The sequence below is a fragment of the Panthera onca genome, chromosome A1, assembly GCF_046562875.1.
Source record: "Panthera onca isolate mPanOnc1 chromosome A1, mPanOnc1 haplotype 2, whole genome shotgun sequence".
Lineage (NCBI taxonomy): Eukaryota > Metazoa > Chordata > Mammalia > Carnivora > Felidae > Panthera > Panthera onca.
The window spans coordinates 120,454,277-120,480,914 of record NC_138339.1 but is presented as its reverse complement, the minus strand read 5'-3'; the positions used below and the strand labels follow the sequence as shown (position 1 = coordinate 120,480,914).

Here is a 26,638-nt window from a genome sequence, read left to right as displayed (position 1 = left end):
TTTATTTTCTAAAAAAGAATTCTGACGACCTCCACTGAATGAAATACTGGAAATCCTCAATTTCAATTTGGGGTTAGCCACTCATTTAATTCTCTTGGCTTTCAAGTCCAGGCAGGGTCGGGCTCTCACTGTCCATCCCTGTCCTCATTCCCACGTGGGTTCATTTCAGACACATGTCAGTTTCCATATGTAGCAGTCTTCTTGCTTCACTCGTTGAAAAAGCCAAAAATTTTACCTAAGTCCCATTTGTAGAATGAGATTCTTAAATGAGTGTTAGGATTCTGATAAAATGTTTGATAAAGCAAAGCATCTTTTTTTTTTAAATATAACTTCTTGTCAAGTTGGCTAACATACAGTGTATACAGTGTGCTCTTGGTTTTGGGGGTAGGTTCCCGTGATTCATTGCGTGTATCCTGGGTGTTGCAAAGATCTTTATCTAATTTTTTTTTCAGTTGTGATTTCAGAGTTTTATCTGTCCAATGTTTGTTTAATCTTAAGGTGCTTACAGTCTATCAAGTAAGGTAGACATACAAACACGTGAATAAGTGCAAGTTAATAAATACTCTAATATGCACCTGACTTAAATACCTGACAGTTAGTGTAGAGGTTCACTGTCAATGCCAGTCATTGCCAGTACTCGGTAAGTACTTAATAAACATTCATTGAATAGAAGAAAATTGAAGAAGATTCTATCTCAGATACTTTCTTTTCCTAATGGATAGTAAGCAGGAGAAAAAAAGTCCCAAAAATATTTTAGAAAAACAAATGTATTTTTAGAAAGGCATTCTTTTTAATTTATAGAATCATAGCCCTCTTATGGGCAACTAAATATAATCACAGGAGAGAGATCAACTATGGTAATACTCTTCTATTTCCTGAAAATGCAGAGAATTACATCATGCAAACTTGTCCTCAAGCTAGAGTTAATAAAACTATTCATCTCTCCTTCCCTCTGAAGCAGAAATTGACTCCATTGAACCCCAGAAAGGTATCATCTCTAGTCCCCTTTTCTATATGGTGGTCTTGGGCTTCTCACAGTCTTTCAGAAATCTGTATAAGAGTATTTTGGTCAAAGGAAAGTTTCACTTAGGTGATTCATACTGGCAAGTGGCATATCCATTTTCTCAGTGATCCTCTATATGTAATTTTAGAGTTGTTTTTCTTCCTGATAGCAAGTTCCCATTTAAAGGCCCTGGTAGTTTTCCTGCATCTTGGCTCATTGTAACTCTTTCAGTTTCTCTTTATTTGTTGTTGTTTCTGTTGGAATTGAAGCTCTTGAAACAGGAATAGTTCTAAATCTCAGGAATCAGGTTAATAATCTCCTTGTTTTTGAGATGTACTTAGAGTTCAGAAATGTCCCAAAAGCCTCACCGGATTTTTTGACTCTTAAAGGGTTTTTACTCTTACAGGGTTTTGTGGTTTTTGATTCTTCTATAGGGTTTTGTGAGGGTTTTTTTAAGTTTATTTATTTTGAGAGAGAGAAAGAGAGTGTGAGCAGTGGAGGGCCAGAGAGAGAGATAATCCCAAGCAGGCTTTGCCCTGTTAGCACAGAGCCCAGTGCAAGACTTGATCTCACAAACCATGAGATCATGACCTGAACCGAAATCAAGAGTCGGTCACTTAACCAACTGAGCCACCTAGGCGTCCCTCTTCTATAGGGTTTTAAACATGGCATTGGCAATTTGCCAAGGTATTAGGGGCTTCAGTTGTGTGTGTGTGTGTATGTTTGTGTATTACATGTGAAAATTACTCTAACATCATCTCATAAGCATAATACATTTTTATGCACATGACTAGTGCAAATGGAAAAATATTTTTTATAACATCACTCTCTTTATTGCCTAAAGAGACCTGAGTTCAAATGTCACCCTCTAAACTACCATGTCAATGAGTCCAGTCTGTCTTCTTAGGGACATGGTATACCTCTGGCTTGTTTCAAAGGTCCAGTGTGCATTAACCCAGATATACTATTTCCTGATAAGTGAGTTGATTGTCTGCAATGGCAACTGATTTCATTATGGTGTATCTGTATTGACTGTGGGACAAGAACGACCTTCCAAGTCACTAATATTTTTGCTACAGCAGTGGTGTCTGTACCATTTAGCTAAATCGTCCCCCCAATTTTATCTTCATCACATGATTCCAAGCTTTTAAGGATGGGAAGAAAAAGAACGTTATTTTCTTTGAATAGTGTTCCGAAGCTTACAAAATGCATTCTTGCATATGATCCCACTTGATCCTCATGAACTCCTCAAGCTGTGCAAAGCAGCAGTCCCTCTCCCCATTTGATAGATGAGTTAACCAAGAAACAGAGTGAAAATTGCCTGAGGCCACTCAACCAGTCAGGAGTGGAGGCTTCAAGAGAACTCTGGTTTCTTCCTTACCAGCTTAGTAATACTCTCTAAGCCCAAATATAACTGTGTGGACTGTGTACTTGGTGTTTTATATGCAGACTATTCTGTAGCCCTTATAGATCTGTTAATCAAAGAACTAACTTGAAGCTAGACATCAAATACATGGAGCTGGAGGCAACCCAGAAAGGTCTGTCTTTGGCGTGGTCAGGAATTTACATTGCAGGGTCATAAGAAAGTTGATGGCCAAGGCGAAGATATTTTATAGTGAGGTGCTGTAGAATTGGAGGTAGGACGTGGCCCTAGCAATTAAGACCAGGCTGGGGGCAAGAGTTTTAGAATAAAAGGTGAGTGGCACAGAAACCAAGGGGATCTGTTTGAATGCAAGGGGCTGTGAAGGCTGCTCTGTTCTGCCCATCTGCCAGTCAAATGAAGACACACAATTTATGGTGCAGTGGTAGGACCCCGAGGAAAATGGCTGGTCCGTGTTGTCAGGTTTGGGGGGGGAGAGTGCGGGGGGGGGGGGTTGCTCCAAAGTTGAAACTCATGTGTTTTCCTGTTTCCTTTCCTCTTCCTTTTCCGCCTGTAATTCCTACCCTTTCCTATGTCTTTTTCTTAGTTTTGTTGAGATCTCAATCCATTCTCATGATTGCTAAGTTTTTGTATGTATGTAGGAACAAAATATCCCTATGAAATAATAGTAATGTGGGGCTCCTGGCCTTTTTTTTCCCACAGAGGAACAAAGAAACAGCATCATCAACTCCAGTTTAGAATCTGTCGTCTCATCAAATGCAAACAGCATCCTTAATTCCAACAGCAGCTTACAGCCCAACATGAACTCCAGTGACCCAGATCTCGATGTGCTCAAACCCACCCGGCCCAACTCGCTGTAAGTATGATGTCCGGCTGCCTGCCGCACCGTAGGCCCTTGCTGAGCTATTCCACCTGGAATTGGCCTTCTGGCCCCATCTGACTCTGAGCATTGTCCCGTGAACATGATTTTAACCTTCTTCCTAAGTGTGGAGCTTGGCTAGTTTGTTGTGGATTTTTTTAAGCATCATCATCTCAGAGGGGAATCATTATTCTTAACATACCGCTTCTTGGCCTTGGTGACCTTTGATTTACCATCCTGCTGAGGTGGCTTTGGTGATGGCTACTGACTGTGCTGGCTGCTGGGCATGAAAAGCGATTTCTTTTAGTTTTACAAAACATCCAGGCACTGTAGTAACTCAGAAGATCAGTAGCCAAGTCTGCTTCTCTCATTTATGTTGTCTTGGTTTCCCTTCTCCCTGATGATGTGGAGTATGTCCAGTGCTACCTCTGTGTCTCCTTCTAGAAAGAAGAGCTGTCCAGTAGCCCTTTGAGTTTCCAGATCCTCAAACCTTAGCATGACTGTGATCACATATCAGAGGCTAGAAAAGAGAAGAATCTTTGTTACTTCACCTTTGGGTGGTAAGCACCCATAGCCCAGAACAGGCAGTTTGGGGGCTGCTTGTCCAGTCCTCCTCGGGAAGTAGATCCACTGTCTTGCGGTTTCCTCCCACATTGCCTAGCATGCTTCTTCAGACCAACGCATAAATCCTGTCAACCGGAGCCTTTGCAGAAAGTATGTGAGACCATGACCAGCACAGCTGGACCGTCAGGCTACAGTTGAATAAGACTCGGGAAAAACGGAGCTGACCTTGCCTTTCTCTAGTAAAAATAGTTTGAGGTTCAGCCACAGATTGCCTTCAGAGCAGTCACTGCACTTAGCAAGTCACCAGGATACGAGAACCTTCTCCTACCCCTCTCCGTGCCTTGGTTGCATCCTCACACCCTGCCATTCTGTGTCTCTAAGATATTCACGGTTTGTAGAGCTGCAAAATGGGTCCAACAGTTTTTGCCTTGGAGGAGAGTAAGGGATATTAAGGCTTGGGGGGTGGGGCTGGGGAAAGGACTCTAAAGTGGACTTAAGGGGTGCTTACACTGCAGATGAAACAGTAGCATCAGATGAAATCATACACTGGGAAAATAATGGTCTGTTTTCAGTTGTCGGCAGCTTTAAATTCTACCTCGATGTTCAGGAAATGGAATTTCTTCCCTGTTACCTGGTGGGAAATACGGTTATTCACCAAGAAGTATACCAGTGCCTCAAGAGCTCAAAATAATTTAACTTGTTCAGATTATGGGTGGTGAGTCTCTTCTGCTTCTCCACGGCCGTGCTTGCCTGTGGAGGCTCTGTGTCTTGCCGTCTGGCTCTGTCAAGCACTCCTCTATCTGCTTTCGTAGACTTGAAGGACATTCTGGTTTCTTCTTCCTCTCTCTTCCCCTCTCCCCATTTTGTCCAGACTTCTGTACCTGTCGGTAACTGATGTGATTGGTTGGTCAGCATGAGCGAGGTTGAATTTCTAGCCCAGGTTGCTTACCGTCCCCTGATGGTAGCCGGCACAACCAATTAGTGGTCTTTAATCTTTGTTTTAAGTAGCTGGGAGCCCCCTGAGTCACCACTGAGTACAGTATGTCCGAAGGGACTGCTTTGGCAGCGAAGCAATAAATGGGACAGTGTTTTTTTAAACAGGTCCTGGAGCAAGGAACTTTGGATTTTTATTTTTCAGTTGTCTAGATGTGATTTGTTCCACATAAAACACTGGGGGTCACTCTGCCTGCTTCACACCATCCATAGTGACCATTCCCTGCCTGCTGCAGAATTTGGGGGCTTTCCCAGGGAAGGAAGGGTGATGCCAGGAACAATTGGACTTTGTTTGACTTTCAAGGAAAGTTGGATGCAGGAGTGTGGAGGTTTCCAACAAGACCGCTCTCCTTCTAGGCTTCTAGTGAACACCTTCCTGATATCAATAAGTCTTGAGCTCAAGGCTGTTCCTGAAGTAGAAGCAGTATTGATAGTGGCACTGACACCAGAGTTTGCCACGGCCCTGAACAGGGGCCACACGAAAGGCCCTGTAAGCTCTACAGCAGGTTCACTGACCGTTTCTGAAACCCAAGGCAGTGAGATGCCATTTCCAAGTCTGTGCCGCCTTCATTTTTCCTGCCTGTGATTTGCTTGGGTGGACTATGGACAGAAACTAGGTGATCCTGGCAACAGAAGCCACAATACTTTGCCTCAGAAAACTAATTCTGAGAAGCCTGTCAGCACGGTATGCCATGGTGATTGGGCTCAGTCACAACCAACGGAGACCCTGGGGAATGAAAGGGTCCATTCCCTCCATCATTGTTCACTTTAAAGTACACAGAGATCCTTGAACGGGAACACTTAATGATGCAGATGAAAACAGAAAACAAAGTCAGGGGGTGGGGGATTACCATTAGTTTGAATATTAATTAGGCATAAGGTGGGGAACCAGTCACCAGAAGCTGTCTGTTCTCCTTTTTATTTCATATATTTGCTTTTCATTGTTTTCATAATGACTGGAACGGTCATTATGACCATGTAATAGTCATAATGAAAGGAACATGCTTTGTGACTCAGCATCCTTTGGTACTTTAGGGACCACATTTTGCTGTCTCATTGGTAAAACTTTCCTAATTCTCCAAGGAGATCAGGGCCCTCTTGTTTGTGTGGGCATAATGCTAAATCAGGCATCAAAATTAGAGATGCGCCATTCGAGCCATGCCAGGGCAAGGCTGCAGTGTTTGCATCTTTGGCAGACCTCCTAAATGTACCTATCTCTCCTGAAGATCGGAAGACACCTAAGTCAGGACCAAAGTCCAGTCTAAAATTGTCAGCAACTATTGCTGACCTATTGTGTGGCCAGACCTATGCTAAGCTACCAGGGGTAAAAGAGAAAAAGAGGATTTCTGGCCTTCCCAAGAGTTTATAAAGTGTGTCTGAGGAGGGAGGACAATGGTATATGGCAGTGCTAAGTGGGATTTATAGTGCATAAGTGCTTTTAGAGTTTACCAACTTTTTTTTTTAACATGTATTTATTTTTGAGAGATAGAGACAGAGTAGGAGTAGGGGAGGGGCAGAGAAAGAGAGAGACACAGAATCCAAAGCAGGCTCCAGGCTCTGAGTTGTCAGCAGAGAGCCTGATGTAGGGCTTGAACCCATGAACTGTGAGATCGTTATCTGAGCCAAAGTCGAATGCTTAACCTACTGAGCCACCCAGGAGCCCCCAGAGCTCACCAACTTTAAACTGATTATGTTGAGTACGTGCTCCAGTGAGAATATCGGAAAGGGTGGCTAGATGAAATGTGAGGTTGGCGTTAGCTAAGACTTTATAGATCAAAATGGATGGATGAAGGTCATTGCAGATAAGGGGGAATGAGGGAGGCAAAGATGATCCACAGTGAAGAAAAACAGCCTACAGACCTGCATGCTGGGAGAAAGGGAGCTTCCTTTCCCACTTCCATTCCCACCAAAAAACAAAACAAAAACAACACCTACTAAGCCAACGTTTATTTATTTATTTGTTTGTTTGTTTGTTTATACTTAAGCAATCTCTATACCCAACATGGGGCTTGAACTCATGACCTTGAGATCAAACCAACTTGTCGTGCTGGAACAACTAGACATCCACATGCAAAATAGGTAGATAGATAGGTAGGTAGGTAGGTAGGTAGGTAAGTAGATAGAGATACAGACTTGATACCTTTCAAAAAATTAACTCAAAATGGATCGTAGACTGAAACGTAAAATGCAAAACTATGAAATCTCTAGAAGATGACCTCAGAGAACATCTAGGTGACCTTGGGTTTGGCAATGACTAGGAACATAATCCATGAAAGGAAAAATTGGTAAGTTGGACTTCATTTAGGTTAAACACCTATGCTGTATGAAAGATACTATTAAGAAAAAGAAAAGCCAAACCCAAAATAGGAGAAAATATTTGCAACACACATCCCTGATAAAGGATCGGTGTGCAAAATATATACAAAGAAATCTTAAAGTTCAGTAATAATTCAACAAACGGCCCAATTAAAAACTGGGCAAAAGATCTGGATGGGCACCTCACTAAGGAAAACATTTAGAGGTAAATAAGCATATGAAAAGATGCTCAACATCTTAGGTCATTAGGGAATCGCAAATTAACACAATGAGCTCTCTCTGTACACCTGTTAGAACGCCTAAAATCTAAAACAGTGACACCACCAAATGCTATTAGGATGTGGAGCAAGAGGAACTCTCATGCGTTGCCAGTGGGAATGCAAAATGAGATACCCCCTTTGAAAGACAATTTGGCAGTTTCTTAGAAAGCTAAACATAGATTTCTCATACAACACGGTCCAGCAATCACACTCCTCAGTGTTGACTCAAATGAGTTGAAAACTGAAGTTCACACAAAAACCTGCCCATGAGTATTTATAGCAGCTTCATTCATAATTGCCAAAACTTGGAAGCAACTAGGGTGTTCTTCAGTAGGTGAGTGTATAAACCAACTGTGGTACATCCAGACAATGGAGTATAATTTGGTGATAAAAAGAAGTGAGCTGTGAAGTCATGAAAGAAGCCACTCTGAAAATACTACAAAATTTATGATACCAAATATCTGACCTTGTGAAAAAGACAAAACCATAGAGTCAGTAAAGAGATGAGTGGGCAGGAGGGAGGGGTAGTTGGAACACCGGGCATTCTTAGGGCAGTGACACCATTCTGCATGGTACTGTAACAGTAGGTATCAGACAGTATGCATCTATCAAAACCCGTAAAACCAGTGGGTCACAGAGTGAATCCTCACGTCAACCATGGACTTTAGTTACTAATAATGTATCAGATGGGTTTGTCACTTGCAACAAATGTACCTCACAAATGAGAGATGTTAATTACAGGGGAATTTAGGCAGTGGGGAGACATTTCATGGAAACTTTAGTTATTTTGAGCAGTTTTTCTGGAACCTGAAAACTGCTCTAAAAAATTAAGTCTATTAATACATTTTTTTTAAAATCTGGATTTCCAACTTCTTTTGAAAAGTTAGATTTGACCATGCTAAATCCATGTGTTACTTGGTAACAGATGATGCTCACCACAGGGGCTATCTCCTCACAACTGGCCTGCTTTACTCTGTCTTATCTTCTGGCTGTATCCCTGTGATAGATTAAATATGGTCAAAGAAGCTTTGCAGCCCCCATTCAGAGATGGACTCCTTGGATCTGGGCTGGCCTTCATCCTCTGCCTTGATTTGGCCAAGAGAATGTGGTACAGATGATATTGTGTGTAACATCCGAGCCCAGGCCACAGGACCTTGTAGCTTCCCATCTCGGAATCCAGCTGCCATGTAAAAAGTCAAGTCTAGCCTCCTTGAGCATGAAAGATCATTGGAGAGAGAAGCCCAGCCATCCCAGTCAAGCCCAAGTCTAGGCCACCAATCAGTTGAATGCAGCCACATGAGTCCAAGAAGGACAAATAGAGAAGCTGCCCATTCAACCCACAGATTCATGAGAAATAATACATCGTGGTTTTTTAAGCCACTGAGTTTGGACCAGTTTATTCAGCAATAGTTAAATGACACAAGGCTCGTGCGTTTGTGACCTCAGAGCCCTCAAACTTCCTTGAGAGAGGGCTGCATCGCCTGGGTAAGGTAGAAAGGCAGTAAAGGTTCTCATTGTAGAGAGTGGCAGCATGGAGACTAGCCTGTCAGTTTTCAGAATCTTCTTTGAAAGAAACGATTCATAAATGAGATTCTAAGAAGTTAAGAGACAAAGCAAAACCCATAGCTAATGACTGAGGCAATCAGAAAGATAGCTCAAACACGGGCATGGAAAGCAGGAAACCCAGGGTTTTACTGCTGACACCAGCATAGACTGGCTGGTGCCAGTCCTCAGCCCCAGGCATGCCCATCCCCCGCCCCCCCTCCTTGGGCCGGACCAAGCGGGGCTGACCTGTCTCTGAGAACGGAGGTTGTTCAGATGGTGCTTACAAAGGACTGACAAAATAAAAGTCACTCTCTACTCTCCCAGTGACCAGTGGAGTTGGCCTTATGCCGCTGCCTTTCTGGAAGATAGTGATTTTTAAGGAGGAAGTAAACAAATACTGAGAAAGAAGTCAGGGGACGTCCCACTAGGGACATAAAAATCTTGAGTAATTCCCTCAAGTTAAAAACTCCTAGGTGAATGCTTTCTTCAGACTGCTGGGGAAGGGACGGAAGGGCTTGTTAAGATGGAAAGCACGCTAGGAGGATAAAGGATGATTCTAGCCATGGAGGAACCCACCCTTGGAGTTCTCCCTGCCTGAGTGGTCCCCACCCCTAGAAAATAACTCCCTGCCCAGTAGCCTCATAAATAAAATGATTTTTTCATGTCCCTGCTGCTTAACACACACACATACACATACACACACACACACACACACACACACACACACACACACAAACACACACACCCATTTCCAAGTTATTTCTGGTGACCTAAAAGGTGTGTGCATGCCAAATGCCTTCAAATTGTGCCACAGTCAACCACCCTCTACCTCTTTGTGGCCAGGGAGAGGCGAGAGAACAACCTCTGGAATTCAGAAGATAAACAGGGCCTGCTTCCAGGCTGCCTTGTTTCTCTGAAGCAGTGCTGGCTCCTCCTGACTTTGATTCAGCTTCTCTCAGATGAAATCTGGGGAAAACTTGAGAGGTATCTGCAAAAGTTTACTTCTGTTTTACTTAGTTCAGTCAACGTTCACTCAGCACATGGTGCTTGAACACCTCCTGTGGGCCAGGCGTTATTCTGAGTGCTGAAGATGGAGTGATACACACAGGGGAGTTTCTGTCCTCCGTGGTCTTGTCTCATAGTGGAGACAGGAGGTACATCAGTGCCTGTATATCAGATGTTGGAAAGTTCTGTGGAGAAAACTAAGGCAGAATAGAGGAAGTACTGATTTGGAGGGAAAGGAGGCAAGTTACTTTAGTGCTTTCCACTGTGAATAGCAGTTAGTTTGTTTTGGAGGGACTTCTGCCCTCCTCCCTATTTCCTTCCTGTCTCTCTATCCCCTCAACCTCTGTGTGTCTTTCTTGTGCATGGACAGATGTCCCAGGCTGTTCCCCTTGCCTTCCCGCACCAACTTCCCACCTGGAATCGGACACTGTGACACTGGAGCTGTCAGTCCGGTCATTGAGTTATCAGTGAAAAGGAGGAACTTCTCTAGGGGTAGGCATTGCCCCTCTTGAAACCCAGACCAGCTTGGGGGTAGGCATGCCTGTTGCTGAACAATTTGGAAACATCCACCTCCCACGGGGGTTGAGCTGTGTGCATAGCTGTTATTTATTGAGGCCAAATGAATCACAGAATGAATAGTATGCATTAAACGGTGATAATAAACGGTATATTTTTAAGTAATTTCATCACCTAAGTGTGATTTTATGTCCAAAGAGTTACACCCAAACAGGCAGCTATGATTTTACTACAATGATCTTGATTTGTCATTCTTTGGAATGCAGAGATTCGAAGAGGAAGTTTTCCTCTGTGGCTGAATCACTTTCTGTGGAGGAGGATCTTTCCTCTTAAGAGTGAGGATTCTGATTCTCACCCACCTCCAGGCACAAAAGGTCTCTTCAGACTGTTTTGCCTGAAAAAGTGGTGGCATCCTCCACCTTGGGAAATAATTTGAAAGCAACATCATTTTCCACAAGGGATCCGTTGCCTCCTCTTGTTCCTCCTCACAACCTCTGGGGTGGTTCCAGCCGGGCTCGTTCATGGTTGTTTCTTAGACCACCTCACAACCATCCCACTTACACCTCAGTCTCCTGGGACCACCATGGCCACCACTCCTCCCAGTAACCAGGCCACGTTCCCTTGGCATTTTTAGAGATTGTCACTGATGTGACCCGTATTCTTGTTTTCTGAGTGTCTTCCTGTCAGCTTTTCCCATTCCATAGCCAAGATCTCCTTCACCAGTTTGGAGCCCAGCTGGCCTCACTTGGTTGAGGGTGGAGATTCCTGCCTGATGACCCATCTGATTTTTATTGGATAAATGTGTTTGGTTATTAGCAGTTCTTTTTTTTTTTTTTTTTACATAAAAATTGCTCAAGGCAGCCCTCACACTTCATGACCCAGCAGGATTTCTTTCCCAAGCAACAAGGCTGTCAGTGCCACTTGGATCTCTACAGCCTGTCAGCAGAGGGGGTATGGGAGGAGGCGGGGACGGGACATCGTTCAAGTCCTTAGCCACATCCCTGTTTTCCAGCATAGTGGAAATCGCAAATGGAAAAATGTTTTCCTTCACACACACTGTTGTTTTCTTTCCTCCTTGATGAGCTAACATCATAAAGGTTCTGTATTCTTTCTGTCAACGAATTAATATTGCTAAACAATCTCAATTACCCAAATTTGTCGTGACAGAGTAGATGATAACTAAAGCCTTGGGGCTTAATTAAACATAGAAATAAGTGAATTTAATCTGAATTTAGCTGCTCTGACATGGCTCATGGCACTGTATCTTATAGGTAAGTTGGTGTTAGGCATTTGTAAATCTCGAATTTTTGATCCAATCTTTAGGGAAGGAAATAGGCTTAATATTTTGCGCATGGCTTTTAGCACTTTCAAGCCTATGAGGGGACTTTGAAGGAACTTCAAGTTGCCATTTTTGTCCCTTAGAATTAGATTTGGAATTGTTTCTCTCCCTACATGTGTACTTTGGGGAAATCTTATCGGTAGATTCAGATCCTAAATTGAGTAAATTAAAATCATATTAAAGTGCTCCTTTTTAAACCTTTTTGGTCAGTCTGGAAAGCAGATGCTTACTTAGCTAGGAACACATCTCTAGTTGGAAACAGCCTCATGATCTTATTTTTCACCCCTTCTCTGCATTAAGTATCTAGAAAACCATGCAGGATCCAGTGTAGACTTCCTTTGCTCTCAGCTACGTAGGTCTTCCAGGGTAGGGGCTTAGCCCAGTCAGGTGTTCAGGGTCCCTGGTACGACCTGAGAGCCCGTTAGATATACCCACTTTCAGGCTTTACTGCAGACTCGCTGGATCAGCCACTCTGGAAGAGGAACCCGGGGCTCTGTGTTCCAACAAGCCCTGCAGGTGATTCAGATACATCCTGAAGTGTGAGAACCACAGGCATAGAGCTCATGGGGCGGATGGACTTCCACAAGAATAAACATAGAATTTACTTCCTTGTAAAGCCTGCAGGACCACGCCTGCATCATCCCTAGCACTCTGGTTGTCCCTGCAGTGATGACAGTAGAGGGGCTTCAGAACACCCTGCCTCTGGCCTTTGAGATTAGTCACAACTTGTGAGGCTGATGACTGATGAGTTTGCTTCTCAGAGGAGCCCAATTAGCTCACCAGGGCTGCACTTTCCAAAGCCTGAGGGAAGCCAGCCTGCGGCTTTGCAAATGCATGCTTTTTGGTCACAAATCAAGAAAGGGTCGGTGCACCAATTAAACCAACAGATATTTTTATTGAGCACCTACTGTATGTGTAACACGAGAAGATGAAGACCTTTGCATTGAGAGGAAAACAGCTTGGAACATGGTAGATGACCATTAACATGTATAGGAGATTTGAGACTTTTAAATCAGCATTCCCCAAATTGGTGCAAGGAGGAGGGGGACAGGTGGGGAAGAGTAGGAGCTGAGTTGGATACAGTTGAACAGATTCTTGTCTCGAGGACTTTTGAGCCACTAAGATGTCCATTGTGAATCTCCCAAAGGGCATGTGTTATACCACGTTTCCTAAATGTATTTGACCTTAGCACATGCTCTTTACGGCACTTCTCTTTAGCCTCTTAAAACTGTAGTCTATAGTTTAAGAAATGCTTTTCTATGTGAACACTCTACTTTTGAGGGGGGAAATGTATTTTTCCTAATGGATGGCACTATTAGGGCAACAGTCCTTCTGTAGAGCATTTATGGTTACAAATAGCTGTCTGAAGGCTGACATGGGCTATATCATGTCCGAAAAGCTTTGGGATCTGGTGTAAGGAAAAACCCACGTGGCCTGGTAGTGAAGCTTTGGCCCTGCTGTTTCCTGTCAACTTGTGCAATTACTTTCCCTCTCTGAGCTAAACCTCTTCTGCGAAATGGGAATAATAACAGTAATAAAAATAATTGTAGTAATAACAAGACCTACCTTCAAGGTTGTTGTGAGGGTCAGATGAATTAATGCCTGTATAATTAAGTGGCTAACAAAAATTGGTTTTCTTTTATGCTAAGCAAAAACTGGTTTGCTCTTAGACTGTTGCCCTACTATGAACAAATCCTTACTATCGATTTTTTCCGGTGGTAACAGTAGACACTCAGTGTTTATTTTTTTGTTTGATCCTGGTGTGACACAAAGAACCCATATTAAAAATAATGAGGTAATTTTAAAATAAAACACCTAAAACTAAGTTAACTACAAATAACCAAATCCCCTGAAAGCAGTCAAAGCACTCCTCGTTCAAGACTGGCTTCAAGCTGTTTGCACAAAGTCAGCAGGCTCAGGTGTTTACTCTCCAGAGTCTTGTCAAGCCATCTATCTACTCCCATTGTTTCTCTGTTGGGTGGAGCCAATTGGAACGATACTAATTAGAGGAGAACCTAATTGCAATCCTGAGATTTCACTGGGGGATAATTTAGCCTCAGGAATTCCTTTCCAGCCTGTGACTCTGTGTAAATTTGACTGTCATTGTGACAAAAAGAAAAAGAGTTTCTAAAAGCATTCTGAAATTCTGCCTCTTAGTCATTCACTGCATTGGTTCTATCGTGTTCTTTTAGTGCCTATTAGCTTCTTTCCCAAAGAAGCAGTGGAGCTCTTCCCAAGACATTGCTTCAGTGTTCCCTTCAATAGTCCTTACAAATTGGACAGGTGATGGGGGTGTGCCTGGGTCACTGTCAAAAATGTGCAGTAAAGGAATAAAATAGTTGCTGTACAGAACCCCCCCCCCTTACCTCTTTTTGCCTTAAGTGAAGAAGCTGTGTCTTCAGAGGGAGCCAAGATGATATTGTCCACAAAGAAATGAATGCGAAGATATCTGCCCAAGGATAATGTATTAGAATCCTAAGAAGAAACATCAGCACCATGAAAATAGCATAATTCAGGGATGGTTTATTTATAAAGGATTGGAGGCAAGAAATTCATAAGAGATAGTACAGTAAACCAGGGCTAGTCGCACCCAACCAGTTATCATCCTTAGGCTGGAGGGACTTGCATAGAAAATGGTGGCCAGACCCGAAGCAAAGAGAGGTCTATAGAGTCAGTCCCTTGAGAGGAATTTTCGTCAAGGGGCTCACCCATGTGCAGACAACCTCTCAGGGAGACAAGGGAATAAATACCTTGGCTCTCTCCTTTCTGCTGGTGATCTCTTGCCCGAGCTCCCCCCCTTGGTGGCCCCAACAGGAAGCCAGAGGGTGCAGGATGTAATCCGTGTTAGTTAGCTCTTAGGGAAAAGAGGGCAGGAAGGACAGTGGATGTTCTCCAGTGCATATGTATATTGTAACACCACTTATAGAAGCCACAGTGTGGGACCTGAAGGGATAACCATCAGTAAAAGACTGCCAAAATAAATCCCGGAGTATACTGCTAACCAGTACAGCAGAGGAATGAAGGAGTTGTATTTGTGCTGGTATGAATAACCTTCTAAGGTCCATTAAGGGAAAAGCAGGGTGCTGTGTTTCTCAGCCCAGGATGCACATTAGTATACCTGGGGAACCTAAAGTAAAAAAATGCCAACACTCCTTTCCCGGAGCCTCAGAGTTACTTGGCCTGGGGTGGTATCTGAGTTTTGGTATCTTTCTTAAACTTCCATGGTGGTTTTGATATTCAGCTAGATTTGAAAACCATTTGTGTGCGTGGTATAATCCTACTTATGTGTAAGACTCCAGTGATATATACACCTGCAGATATGTGTACATGTTTGTAATGTTTCTGGAAAGATACAGGGGAGTGAATATATGCGGTTGTCTCTCATAGAGGCACGTGGGACAGTGGCCTTTGGTGCAGGGGACACTGATGTTTCCTTTCAACACTACCCGTTTGTAGTGTTAGAATTTTGTTACCGTGTGCATGCCTTGATTGTTCCATTTCGAAAACCCAGAAGTCGATTTTCTCAGTTTTAAAATCACCATTTCATTTTTTTTTCCTTAAATTTATGAGGTACATCTTTGTGCGAAGGATTTTTTTAAATGTGCTTTAATTTCCAAGTTTTATTGAAAAATATTTGGCACACGTCACCATGTAAGTTTAAGGCATACAGCATGATGGTTTGATTTTTAAAATAAGAAATGCTTTACAATCTGTGTGTCATTTTTGCCCAGAGGTCATGCTAATCTTATCCTTATTATTCGAATTTTTAGTATATGTGCTGCCGAAGTGAACAGAGGAATTTTGTGAAACTTTTAAAATTTGTTACATCCTCAGTAACCAAGGATGTTAGACCCTGTTTGAAGAATAAGACCTATAACAAGAAGGTATAGCTTTTGGTGAGTTTCAGTGAAGTCAAGTTTTCTTGAATTATTATTTCAATGGCCAAATGACTCTTGTCCAGGGCTCCAGGTCAGGTTAGAAAATGGTAACTCTTCAGGCAGGAAAGGAAATTTGTCTCAAGGAGCTAGGTAAAGTAGATGCAGTTAGATCCCTGCATCTGGCCTGATTTCAGATTTCTTACTTATTTGAGAAGCCTAACTTAAGGAAATCAGAAAGTCATTTTTTATGTTTACTCATGAAGTCCTCCACCGTCTCCTAAACCAACATTGTGAAATTTAAGTAGTTCAATTTTCTTGTGCTATATATAGTTCTCTAACCTGATTTTCATCTGTCATTCTCCATCTGCTCTCTCCCCCAATTTCCTTTAAAAGCCCCATTTTAAAGCAGAATATATAATGGAAAAACCTTAACTCTTGACCTTTATGGAGGTACACTAGAGTTATTCCATAATAATTAGCAGTTGCCCTGGTAACCTCAGACACACTGCTTAAATCACCTGTATTCATCACTACCCCCCTGCCTTCTAGCCAGTAGGATCACCTGCTTCAGGCTAATGAAAAAAGGAACAATTATTTTTATAATCCTTTTCAGCTTCTGTTGTAGGAGTAGGAGCAGTGATACTGTTTGTGATTACTTGCACTCAAAAGAGATTTTGTTGTTGTTCTAGTGACTGAAAGCAGTGACATAGAGAAATCATCTTGGGTTTTGAGCAAGTTGGCAAGCTCTACTCAGTTTATTTTGTTCACTACTGTACTCCCAACCTTAGAAGACGTAAGCAGGTACAGCTTGCAGATGAGAATCTAAGAGTCGCGACACTTAGGGATGTGATGGACAATGACATTGGCAAGGCTGGCGCCATGCCACGTCAGTCATCCCTCACAAGGATGATGAAAACCCACTAACTTCAGTTCTTGGACTTGAAGAATACTGCTTGAAAGTTGGAAAACCCAAAGCTGAAGCACAAGAGAGATTTCTTATCTAAAGCAAATGTGTTGACCTCAATTCTGTCTCCGAGGAAGCCTGTATCCTCCCTTAACTTCCATCCGCCGTGCCTTACAGCACAGACTTCATGATAGGAGTGCCATGGAACTCTTGGTTTCCTCTGGGGGAGAAACAGCCCCCACACCCTCACACATCCTCTTTCCCATTCTCCTCTTGATCCTTTGTGTGAAAGTGGAATTAGAGGAAATATGTCCTTAGTCATCCCATGGCAGTACTTACAATGTGCAATTGTCACAGTGAAAATACACTGGCAGGAGATCAAGAATCAAGAAGTGGAGTCATGGGAATCCTCGACACACTAATCCAGTAGAGACAAGATCCACATGTTAGTGATCGACATGCCCAACATAATCATCCCAGACAGTAGTTAGACCCAGTTCTGTCCCAAGGGAAGACTGCAAGTGAATAATTACTAGTGGAAGAACACCCACCAAATGCTCTTGCTCGACCCTCTAAATTTTCTTAACTCTCACTGGAATGCAGACCTACCTTTATCTTATGTGTCCCTTTGGTATACCGCACCACCAGTTGAACATGGGCTGCTGTAGCCTTCTTGCACCCTACAGCCCTCACAAATATCAGCCAGAATCAGCCAGATCTGACAGACCCTTCCCAGTCAGTTAGCAAACATATACTAAACACCTACTGTTTAAGACACTGTTGCGGGCACTAGGAAAGAGACGAGCAAATACTCTGCCCTCAGATCTCTTACAGCCCATATTGTAGAAATCAGCTCTACATACATAGGGCAAGTTTTGCTGCCAAAATGAGACAGATTTTAAGTAGTAAGTGAGTGGCTTGGTCATTCACTTAAAAATATTTATGGTGGGATGAATTGCCTTTGCAGTTTATGTTGTGTGGGCAGGGTTTCCAATAATCTCTCTACTTCATTTTCTAGATCTACTTTGAAGTTTGTAATTTCCTTGTCTGCTTCAGTCCAGTTTACTGAAAGGGGGGGGGGGGGTGGGGGGAGGAGTGGTAGTTTTACGAACCAGCTTTTTTATTCTGTTAGCCAAGAGACTGCCTATGGCTGAAAATGCCGATTGTCACTGTGCTGAGAAAAGAAAATACGGTGCAGCGTCCCAAATGTTTGTTTGTTTGCTTGCTTGTTTGTTTTTCACAGTAGTCTCTATGGATCTACATTTAAGATGCCATTTGGGGCGCCTGGGTGGCTTAGTTGGTTAAGCATCTAACTTCAGCTAAGGTCATGATCTTGAGGTTCTTGAGTTTGAGCCCCGTGACAGGTTCTGTGCTGACCACTCAGAGCTTGGAGCCTGCTTTGGATTCTGTCTCCTTCTCTTTCTGCCCTTCCTCTGTTCATTCTCATTCTCTCTCTCTCTCTCTCTCTCTCTGTCTCACAAAAATAAACATTTAAAAAAAATTTTTTAGTTTAAAAAGATGCCATAAGCATTTTTTAAATTTTTTTTCATGTTTTATTTATTTTTTGAGAGCGAGAGACAGAGTGTGAGTGGAGGAAGGGCAGAGAGGGAGGGAGAGACAGGATCGCAAGCAGACTCCAGCCTCCGAGCTGTCAGCACAGAGCCCGACGCAGGGTTCGAACCCACGGACTGTGAGATCATGATCTGAGCCGGAGTCTTGACACTCAACCGACGAGCCACCCAGGCCCCCCTAAAGATGCCATAACATTTAAAATTTGGACTATAAGAATGCTGGAGAGAGAGAAAAAATATTTAAAGGAACAAAAAGTTGGAATTCTGTCATTTGGTTGTGTTGTGTTTTGAAGCCTCCCTACCCCCAACCAGAATTTCTCATTAGGACTCTTGGACTTTTTTTCCTCCCAGATATCTGGCTTACTAATACTTATGACAAAAATATAACAGTTTCTTGTATAAAGCAGTATCTTGTTCAATTGAAATTTAATTCATAACTTGAAGGATTGTTTTCTCTACTTGCATGGAAAAGGAGAGTTCTTGGGAATTAGTAGTTCTTTAAATTCTGAGTCAATGAAAAATAAGTGAAGAAGTTTTGCTACCCAATTGTCATGCACCAGCCAAGTAACTGTGAAGGAGTGCAGGTTCTTTTTTTCTGGTTCTTTGTCCATAAGGAAATTCTAAATTCTCCCTTCTTCACAGACCAGTTATTAAGTTCTGCCTTTAATTTCACCGTGAGTCAATTAGGTCAGATGCCCACAAGCAAGCACTCTGGTTCATCATTACAAAGGAAGAAACTTTCCTCGTTGTATTTTTCTTTGCACACGTGGCTGATTTTTCCAGGCTTTTCTTCTGCTTTTAGAAAGACCACCTTCTGGCGTTTATTCTTTTCAAGGTACACTTCACTAACCAATTCCAGTGGCATTTCAAAGGGAGACTTAGCAAAACCTAAGTTGAGTTGAGATCTTGGATACCACTTGGTCTGCACTGGGCCATAGCTCTGTTAGCCATTATCTGTATACCCCTGTGGAAACTCAGCCAGTTTGACACCTTATTCCTCACTTGTGGTGTGCCTCATACCAGAAGGTCACCATATATCCCACCAAATTAGGCACACCTTGGGAAGAATTAGTTCTCTGTGTACAAAATGTTCAGTGGAAACCTAAGGTGCTCATCGAGAATATGAATATGTAATCAGTACGTTGGGCCCCCAGACCCCAGGAAAGCAATGCGATTTCAGGCAGAATCCTCTTCGTGCACTGCCATAGCCTTAAGCTTTGCTTTTACTCCAGATTCATCAAGAAATAAAAGAATTTGTAGTAAAAAAAAGAAAAAGAAGACACTTTGTCTGCTCAGACAACCTGACCTGAGTTTTGCTATCTATAATGATGTCCCCCGCATTTTTTTTTTTTCTGGAGAGGATATGACCCTTTAAAGACTGCTTACATGTGCATCACTGTGGGACTGCCTTTGCTCCGTGTGGTAGCTGTGAGACCGGAACCTGTGCCTCTGCAAAGCTGAGGGTACAATCAGGACTCCCTGCTTTGGTTTTGTTGAGTAGGGTACACAGGTTGAGATTTTTGGAGGCTGGGTAGAAAAGAGGGAGGAGAAATGATGGAGTTGTCAGTTGGGGAAGAACTGTGGGGGAACAGAACTATGTAAAAGAAAATCTGAGGCACCCACGTGGCTCCGTCAGTTAAGCATCTGACTCTTGGGTTTCAGCTCAGGTCATGATCTTGCAGCTTCATGAGTTCGAGCCCCACAACGGGCTCTGCGCAGCTGCTTGGGATTCTCCCTCTCTCTGCTCCAACACTCTTGCTGCCTCAGTTGCTCTCAAATAAAAAATAAATAAAATAGAAGTAAATCTTACGGAGTTTCTCAGATGTGCTCAGAGATAGGAATCTTCTTCCAAGTCCTCTCGTGAGTCTTTTTTTAATTTTTTATGTTTTTTATTATATGAAATTTATTGTCAAGTTAGTTTCCATACAACAGCCAGTGCTCAACCCAAAAGATGCCCTCTTCAATGCCCGTCACCTACCCTACCCTCCCTCCCACCCTCCATCAACCCTCAGTTTGTTCTCAGTTTTCTCTTATGCTTTGGCTCTCTCTCCCACTCTAACCTCTTTTTTTTCTTTTTTTTCCTTCCCCTCCCCCATGGGTTTCGTGAGTCTTTAGTAAAACGAACTTTGCGTTATTCAGTGTATCACAGTGTTACATAGGCCCTGGGACAGACTTGAGTTTGTATCCCAGCTTCACTGCTTACTAGCTGTGTTGCCATGAAGAAGTTGCTTGTTGCCTCATCTATTTAACAGGAATAATAATAGTATCTACCTTGTAGGGTTGTTGTGAGGATTAAATGGAGTAGTTTACATACTTCCATGGCTTCTAGATAGTAAATGCCCATTAAAAGTTATCTGCCGTAATTGCCATGAGAGTTGTTATTTTAACAATACCTGAGGACATGAAATGTCTTTGGAGGGAGTACTGAGGTGCTTTCGGATGGGCGCAGGGTGGGAAGGCAGGCTGCCTCCAGGACTCCATCATATCCAGTTCCAAAGGGACACAACCTGACTCACGTGGACCAATCCCAGAGACGCGCCCAGCGGTGCGCACTGAAGTACTCTGAGGAGCCAGGAGAGCTCACGCCTTCGGTCACTTCGGAGGATCATGGGAGTATGGAGCAGAAGCACAGGCCAGAGATCCGTAGATCCACTTGGAGGAAAGCCAGGACCAAAATGAAGCTGAGCGGCTATCTTTGCGCCCCATCACCAGCCTTCAGCCGTCTGGTGGGTCAAGGTGCATCTTTGCCCCCCCATGGCTCTGCGTCCATGGTGTTGGAGTACCATGACCCCTTATAGCCCCAGTGCGGCTCTCCCCTGGATTTCATCTTGTGCTTCTACCTAATTCTCTGCTTCCCAGTACTGTTTCCTGAGAAAGAGAGAGTCTGACTGAGTTCAGCTTTGCTCTGGATGCTGTCATTGGCTGGGGGGCACCTATGGGCCAGAGACCCTGAGGCAGGTGCTTCTTTGGTTTAATCATCTATGGCCAGAGGGGCTGGGTTACACAACCTTTCAGCAGGAACTGAGCAGGAAGCAGCTTCTAAGGTTGCCACCTTCAAGGTGTACCTTATTCTGGACCCAGTTATAACACACGTGACTCCTAGATTTCCCATCATCCAGTATTTTAGAATGTAGCTCTTCACCTGTTCGTTTAACAAAAGTTAATCGCTAATGAGGCAAGATACAGAGAACTTAGGGGAAAAAAGAGAGAGGCTATAGTAATACAGAGGCCTGGATAAAAAGCAAGCCACGTTTCATACCCAACAGCCCCTTGAGTTGACGTGTATATGACAATACAAACAGTAATTGATGTTTATAATCCTCATGTCTCAATAAAGTAAACTCCATTTGGTATAGTCTGGTTTTGAAAGGTAGGGGAAAAATGTGCTGTATCTTAGATTTCAATGGTTATAATAAAATCATGGGTCCAAAATTATTGATTTTTTGGTAGAGTGATTGGAAACCTTGTTGTTCACTGATGTAGATTTTATGTCATAGTTCTGGTAATAGTGTGGGGAAATGCGGGGCACAGAGGATTAGAACTAGGTTGACCATAGTATTTTCTTAGGGGTTTTTTCTTCTTCTGGAAGAAGGGTTACTACTCTTTCTTGCCCTTCAGATTGATGAACAGCCCTGTTTCCCACAAGGAGAAAGACCCGTTGCCCTGATCACAATTATGCACAGATAGAGCAATACTAGAGAGGTGGCTTCTTGGACCCCTTTTTCCTTTCTCTGGTTCAAGGTGTTCCAGACTCCTGCAACTAAAGTATTCCTCAGTCACTCAGTGAATTACTGAGCGTCCTCAGGATGTAAGCACATCGTGTTAAAGATGACGTACATTGACATAGTGCCCTTAATAATGAAAGGTAAAAGAAATAGAAAATATATTCGTAAGTTATTAATATATAACATACAAACTATAAAACAACATGGAGGAATTTAGATGCTACAGGATAAAGCGCTGCTGAAATTCCCTAACCGCAAAGATGACTTTAAGCTAGGATGGTCGAGGGAGGCTTTGTGATCAACTTGGCACTTGAACTGGGTCTTGAAAGGTGGGTTTGGTTTAGACCAAAGTTACCAGGAGTATGCTGGGCATGGGGAACAGTATGGAAAGACCCAGAGGCCGGAACATAAAGGGCATGTGCAAGGAGCAGCCCATAATTGACTTTGTTTGAACATATGCTTTTCATCTATAGTATTACAATTGTTTTGTTTCTTATGTCAGTATGATTTTTACTTCTTTGGGCACCAAAGCAGGGAAAGCCTATTAATGTTGTCTTCCCATTCCAGGATTCCATGCTAGCGAGATCCCAGTAGAACATCTTCAATCGATTTATCTTGTGTAATTGATCTGCCTGAGACGTTCCCCACTTTCATCACAGTTTTGCTTCACAGTAAATAGACTTCACCATCTGGAACTCTTCTGTATTTTTTTAGCATGGATTTTCTTCCACAAGGGCCTGTTTTCATTTCTAAGTGTCACACAAGGACCTACAACATTCTGCTTCATCCTCTTTGCTTTGAGCTTTACATTGTAAAAAGCCTGAAAAACAGGTCTGAAAATAAGCTGTATTCTTCTTGTCTGTTATAACACAACACTAAACACATCAGACAAATTCTGACACCTTCAGCTTTCAGCAGGAGCTGTTTACCTTGGAGTCAGGCTATACCTCTAAGAGACTAACTCTGGGCTCAGGGAGGGCAGAACAGCTCAGAGACAGTTGTGACAGGCCGGATTCATAGTGGGCTTAATAAGGAGAGAGTATAAATAGCGATCACATAGCTTTACAGAAAATTCCTGCTTATTTTTACTCCTTAGACAGAGTTGCTATGTTTAGCCTTTAGTTACTGTGCTAAACCTGCTACAGTGAGCCTAGTGTTTATTTTCATTTGGATTGATAACATCCATTCTCTTTCTCAAATTTTAGGTGAATTAGAGGAACTGCATCCCAGCAATTCAGCTCTAGCTAACACATTGTTACAAAGCATCATGCACTGTTGAATTCACTGTCCTCGCCTTTTTTTTTTTTTTTTTTTTTTTTTTTTTGGAGTATCTGCATTTCTCTAAATCCAGGACCTTTCTAGACACTAACAAGAGCTATAGCTATTCCTGTCCTTCTCACGTGTTTCTGGAAGCTGCACACTAGTGTAAACTTCCCTAATATTGACATTTTTTAAAGGTACAGGCAGTCATTATATTCAAGATCCTATGTGTCAGCTTGAGCAAGTTACCAGTTAGGATTCTTGGTTACAAGTAATAGAAAATTCAACCAAGCTAACTTAGGCTAACATGTAGGTTTTGGTTCATATATTTTCTTGAGAAGCATGGGAACTTGTAGTTTCAGGCATGGCTGTATCCAGGGGCTCGGATGTTGCCATGAGGTCCCAACTCTTGGCATTTCTCAGCTCAGTTTACTCTCTGTTCCTTCTCTTCTATAAGCTCTTTCTTTCTGATTGCAAGATGGTTGCCACCAGGTGGACACAGTCCCATGAACTTTAAGTACAGGAGGAAAAAAAAAATCTCTCTTCTACAAAAGTTTGAACAGTAGTCTGGTCTTACCCCCTCCTGCTCCAAATTCAATCGCCTCCCCATCCCTTAACCAGTTTCTTTGGCCAGGAGTATGTGATACTCTACTGGGCAAGGCCTGAATCGTTTGTTCCCCCTTGGCTAGGGAGGGAAGATTGACATGCAGAGTTCTTGGACTGTGATCATTTAGAAGCAGGGGTGGGGGTGGGAGTTCCCAGAGGAGAGGCAGCCTCAGACCACAGATGTCCACTGCAGTGGGCTTTTCTTACATGGACTTAGTGAAGGATTTGGTAGCTTTACACCCCTGGAGGGAAATCTCTATTGATTTTTATTATTGTTTCTATGGGTATGTTCTCTGAAAATGTCCCTTGTTTGAGTCCAAATGGTTGTTGCAAAATTTATTTTTTTTCCCAGCTGACTGACTGGCTCCTTGGAGGATAACATTGTATAGTTTTTAAAAACGAAGAAAAACTTATCTTCCTACTTATCTCTGGACACAGTTGATGCATTTAAAAACATAAATTTCTCGGAAAAGATTCATCATCAGGGCCCATTACAGATCATTAGAGGACACAAAGTCCAGTGTGGTGGGGTTTGGCCTCCATTAGTTTTAATGACAGTGTTGTAAGGAGTGCGTCTTAGAAAGGGATTAAGCAGAGAAAAGGGAATCTTACAGGACTGGCCCCTTGTCCTGTGACAGCCAGGAACATGCAAGAACAGTGTATCTTCTGGCTCAGCAGCCCTGGATTCTTGCTCCTCAGGCACAGGCCTCTGGGTGGTGGCATCTTCTGGGGGTCTGCCAGAAACGGCAGGGTGGCCAACAGCCAACTCATGTGCTATGTGCAAGCCTCCAACTTGTGGTGACGTTGTCCAAAACCTATAAATGTGGATAAGAACTGATTCTTCTGCCAGAATGACATTGAGCTGCTGGAAAATTACAGCTTGGTTTAATGCTCCCGTGCCTGGTTCATATTCTTGACAGCAAAATTTTGCTTTCACAGGTTGAAAATATAATCATAGGACCATCAGGTCACCGTAAGATAATTGAGGATGATGGTGGTGGTGATGATAGCTAATATTCATTAAGTGCTGAAGTGCCAGGCACTTGCCTTATATTTACTTATTTAACATGATGAAACAGGAGCAGAGAGGTTACCTAACTTGCCTGAGAGTAGAGGTGGGGTTTGAACCCCGTATTCCTCCGCATCCACCCACCATGCTCAGTTGCTGCACTGGTGGTGGGTGGGTGATGGCCAGCTCCTCCTGTTGGGTGTGTAAGGAAAGAAACTGAAGCAGTCCCTGCACGTTCTCTAGTTCTAATCCTCCGTGCCCTAGCGTCCTCGAGTTCAGATTCTGGGTGAGTTTGGGGAGCTAAGAAGAGTGTGGGAGAATAGGAACAGAGAAGGAGTATCTGAATAAAGAGACAGGGCAGGCCAAAGTTGAAGAGGAAAAGGGAAGGGGGAGAGAGTTGAAGAGGGAGAGGAGAGCAGGCATTGGTTGGGATAGGCTGTAGCAAAGAACAGAGAACATAGAGGATGAGGATGGGGGTCCCAAAGGAAGGAAAAAGAGTGAGATGGATGTCTAGAGACCATGTCCTCTTGCCAGGTGCTAGTCAGGGCGTTTTGCGGACATTGTCTAATCTTCCCTACAACCCAGTGAGGTAATCAGCCATTATCAGCATCCCCACTTTACAGATGGGTTTCAGCGGAACAACATGACTTCCTCAAGGTCAGAGTGGTGGGAGGCAGCAGGACCTGAATTTGAACTGGGGCCAGTGTAAGCCCAGCCAAGTCTGCCATTGTCTTGAGGATGAGTCTCTTACTCCTAGCCACGGTTTGTAGCCCACACGTAAGCCCTCCATGAGGTCCTGAGATTGGGCATATACTCAGAGATGATACCAATAAAGCCCTTCCTTTGCTGGGAGGCACTTGCTGGTTTTGCCCATCACAAGGAGCAGGAAGGGAAGGGAACAGCTTTGTGGCACTCCTCCTTTCTTTCAAAGTTGCAGACTTTATAGAGCCAGCTCTTGAGACTTGATCTATGCTGACAGACATGCTCCTCTCCTTCAGCGTTTCTTAGCCCTCTAATCTCAGGGAAGCAGTGTTTCTTTATACTTGTGAGATTTCCTCATATTTGCTCATTTCTGCCATTAAAAACGGAACTAGGGGCGCCTGGGCAGCTCAGTCGGTTAAACGGCCGACTTCGGCTTCAGGTCACGATTTCATCGTTCTTGAGTTCGAGCCCCGCGCCGGGCTGTGTGCTGACAGCTCAGAGCCTGCAGTCTGCTTCGGATCCTGTGTCTCCCTCTCTCTCTCTCTCTGCCCCTCCCCTGCTCATGCTCTGTGTGTCTCTCTCTCTCAAAAGTAAATAAACATTACAAAACAAAAAAGCAATTCAAAAGCTGACCATCTGGTTGTCACTGTACTTTCCTCCGAATTGCAGAGGTGGCAGCAGGGCGTTTGCAACTCCAGCCCTTCTCTCGGGCATAGACAGTGTCCCAGTATCTGTCGATTGCACTTCCGATTTGCTGTTAGATTTGCAATTGGGGAATTGAACTTGTTCTTCGCTTTTGCCCTTTCCTTTCTTTTATTGCTTGGAATCTGGGTATAATTGTCCCCCTCAGGGCAGACTTGATTTCATTACACTTATTAAAGGATGACTCTACAGCCTGGGCCCTGTATCCGTCTCACAGTCTGTGCGGGCACGCATCACGTACACGCTTGTGTCCTGTTGCCAGCTAAAACTGGGGCAACATTTTTAAGACTTGCAAACCTTTCCTAAGCGCAAGTATTTGTTTTTTATTTCAAGTCTTTGTGTGCTGAGAAGCGCGGTTATGAGTGTGTGTGTGTGTGTGTGTGTGTGTGTGTTTGTGTTTAGACCACATTTGGGTGACAGTACAGGCAGATAGATTACATGTCCCAGGTGTCTGGTGACAACTGTTCTCCGAACATTGTTGATAAGCAAACAAAAATGTG

The 26,638-nt window shown here is 43.3% G+C and overlaps 1 protein-coding gene and 1 non-coding gene across 8 annotated transcripts in view; one reads left to right on the top strand and one right to left on the bottom strand.

Moving 5' to 3' along the window:
* The window catches only part of ARHGAP26 (Rho GTPase activating protein 26), a 423,991-nt gene that overhangs the window by 347,286 nt on the left and 50,067 nt on the right, over positions 1-26,638 (top strand). For all 7 annotated transcript variants that reach the window (XM_060635852.3, XM_060635853.3, XM_060635856.3 and 4 more), the window contains exon 20: positions 3,087-3,240. In XM_060635852.3, coding sequence (XP_060491835.1) covers positions 3,087-3,240 — 154 coding nt within the window. The remainder of the gene's footprint in view (positions 1-3,086; positions 3,241-26,638) is intronic.
* Positions 15,469-15,573, bottom strand: LOC132682575 (U6 spliceosomal RNA). The gene has a single exon (XR_009611752.1). It is a non-coding gene; the product is annotated as a U6 spliceosomal RNA (small nuclear RNA).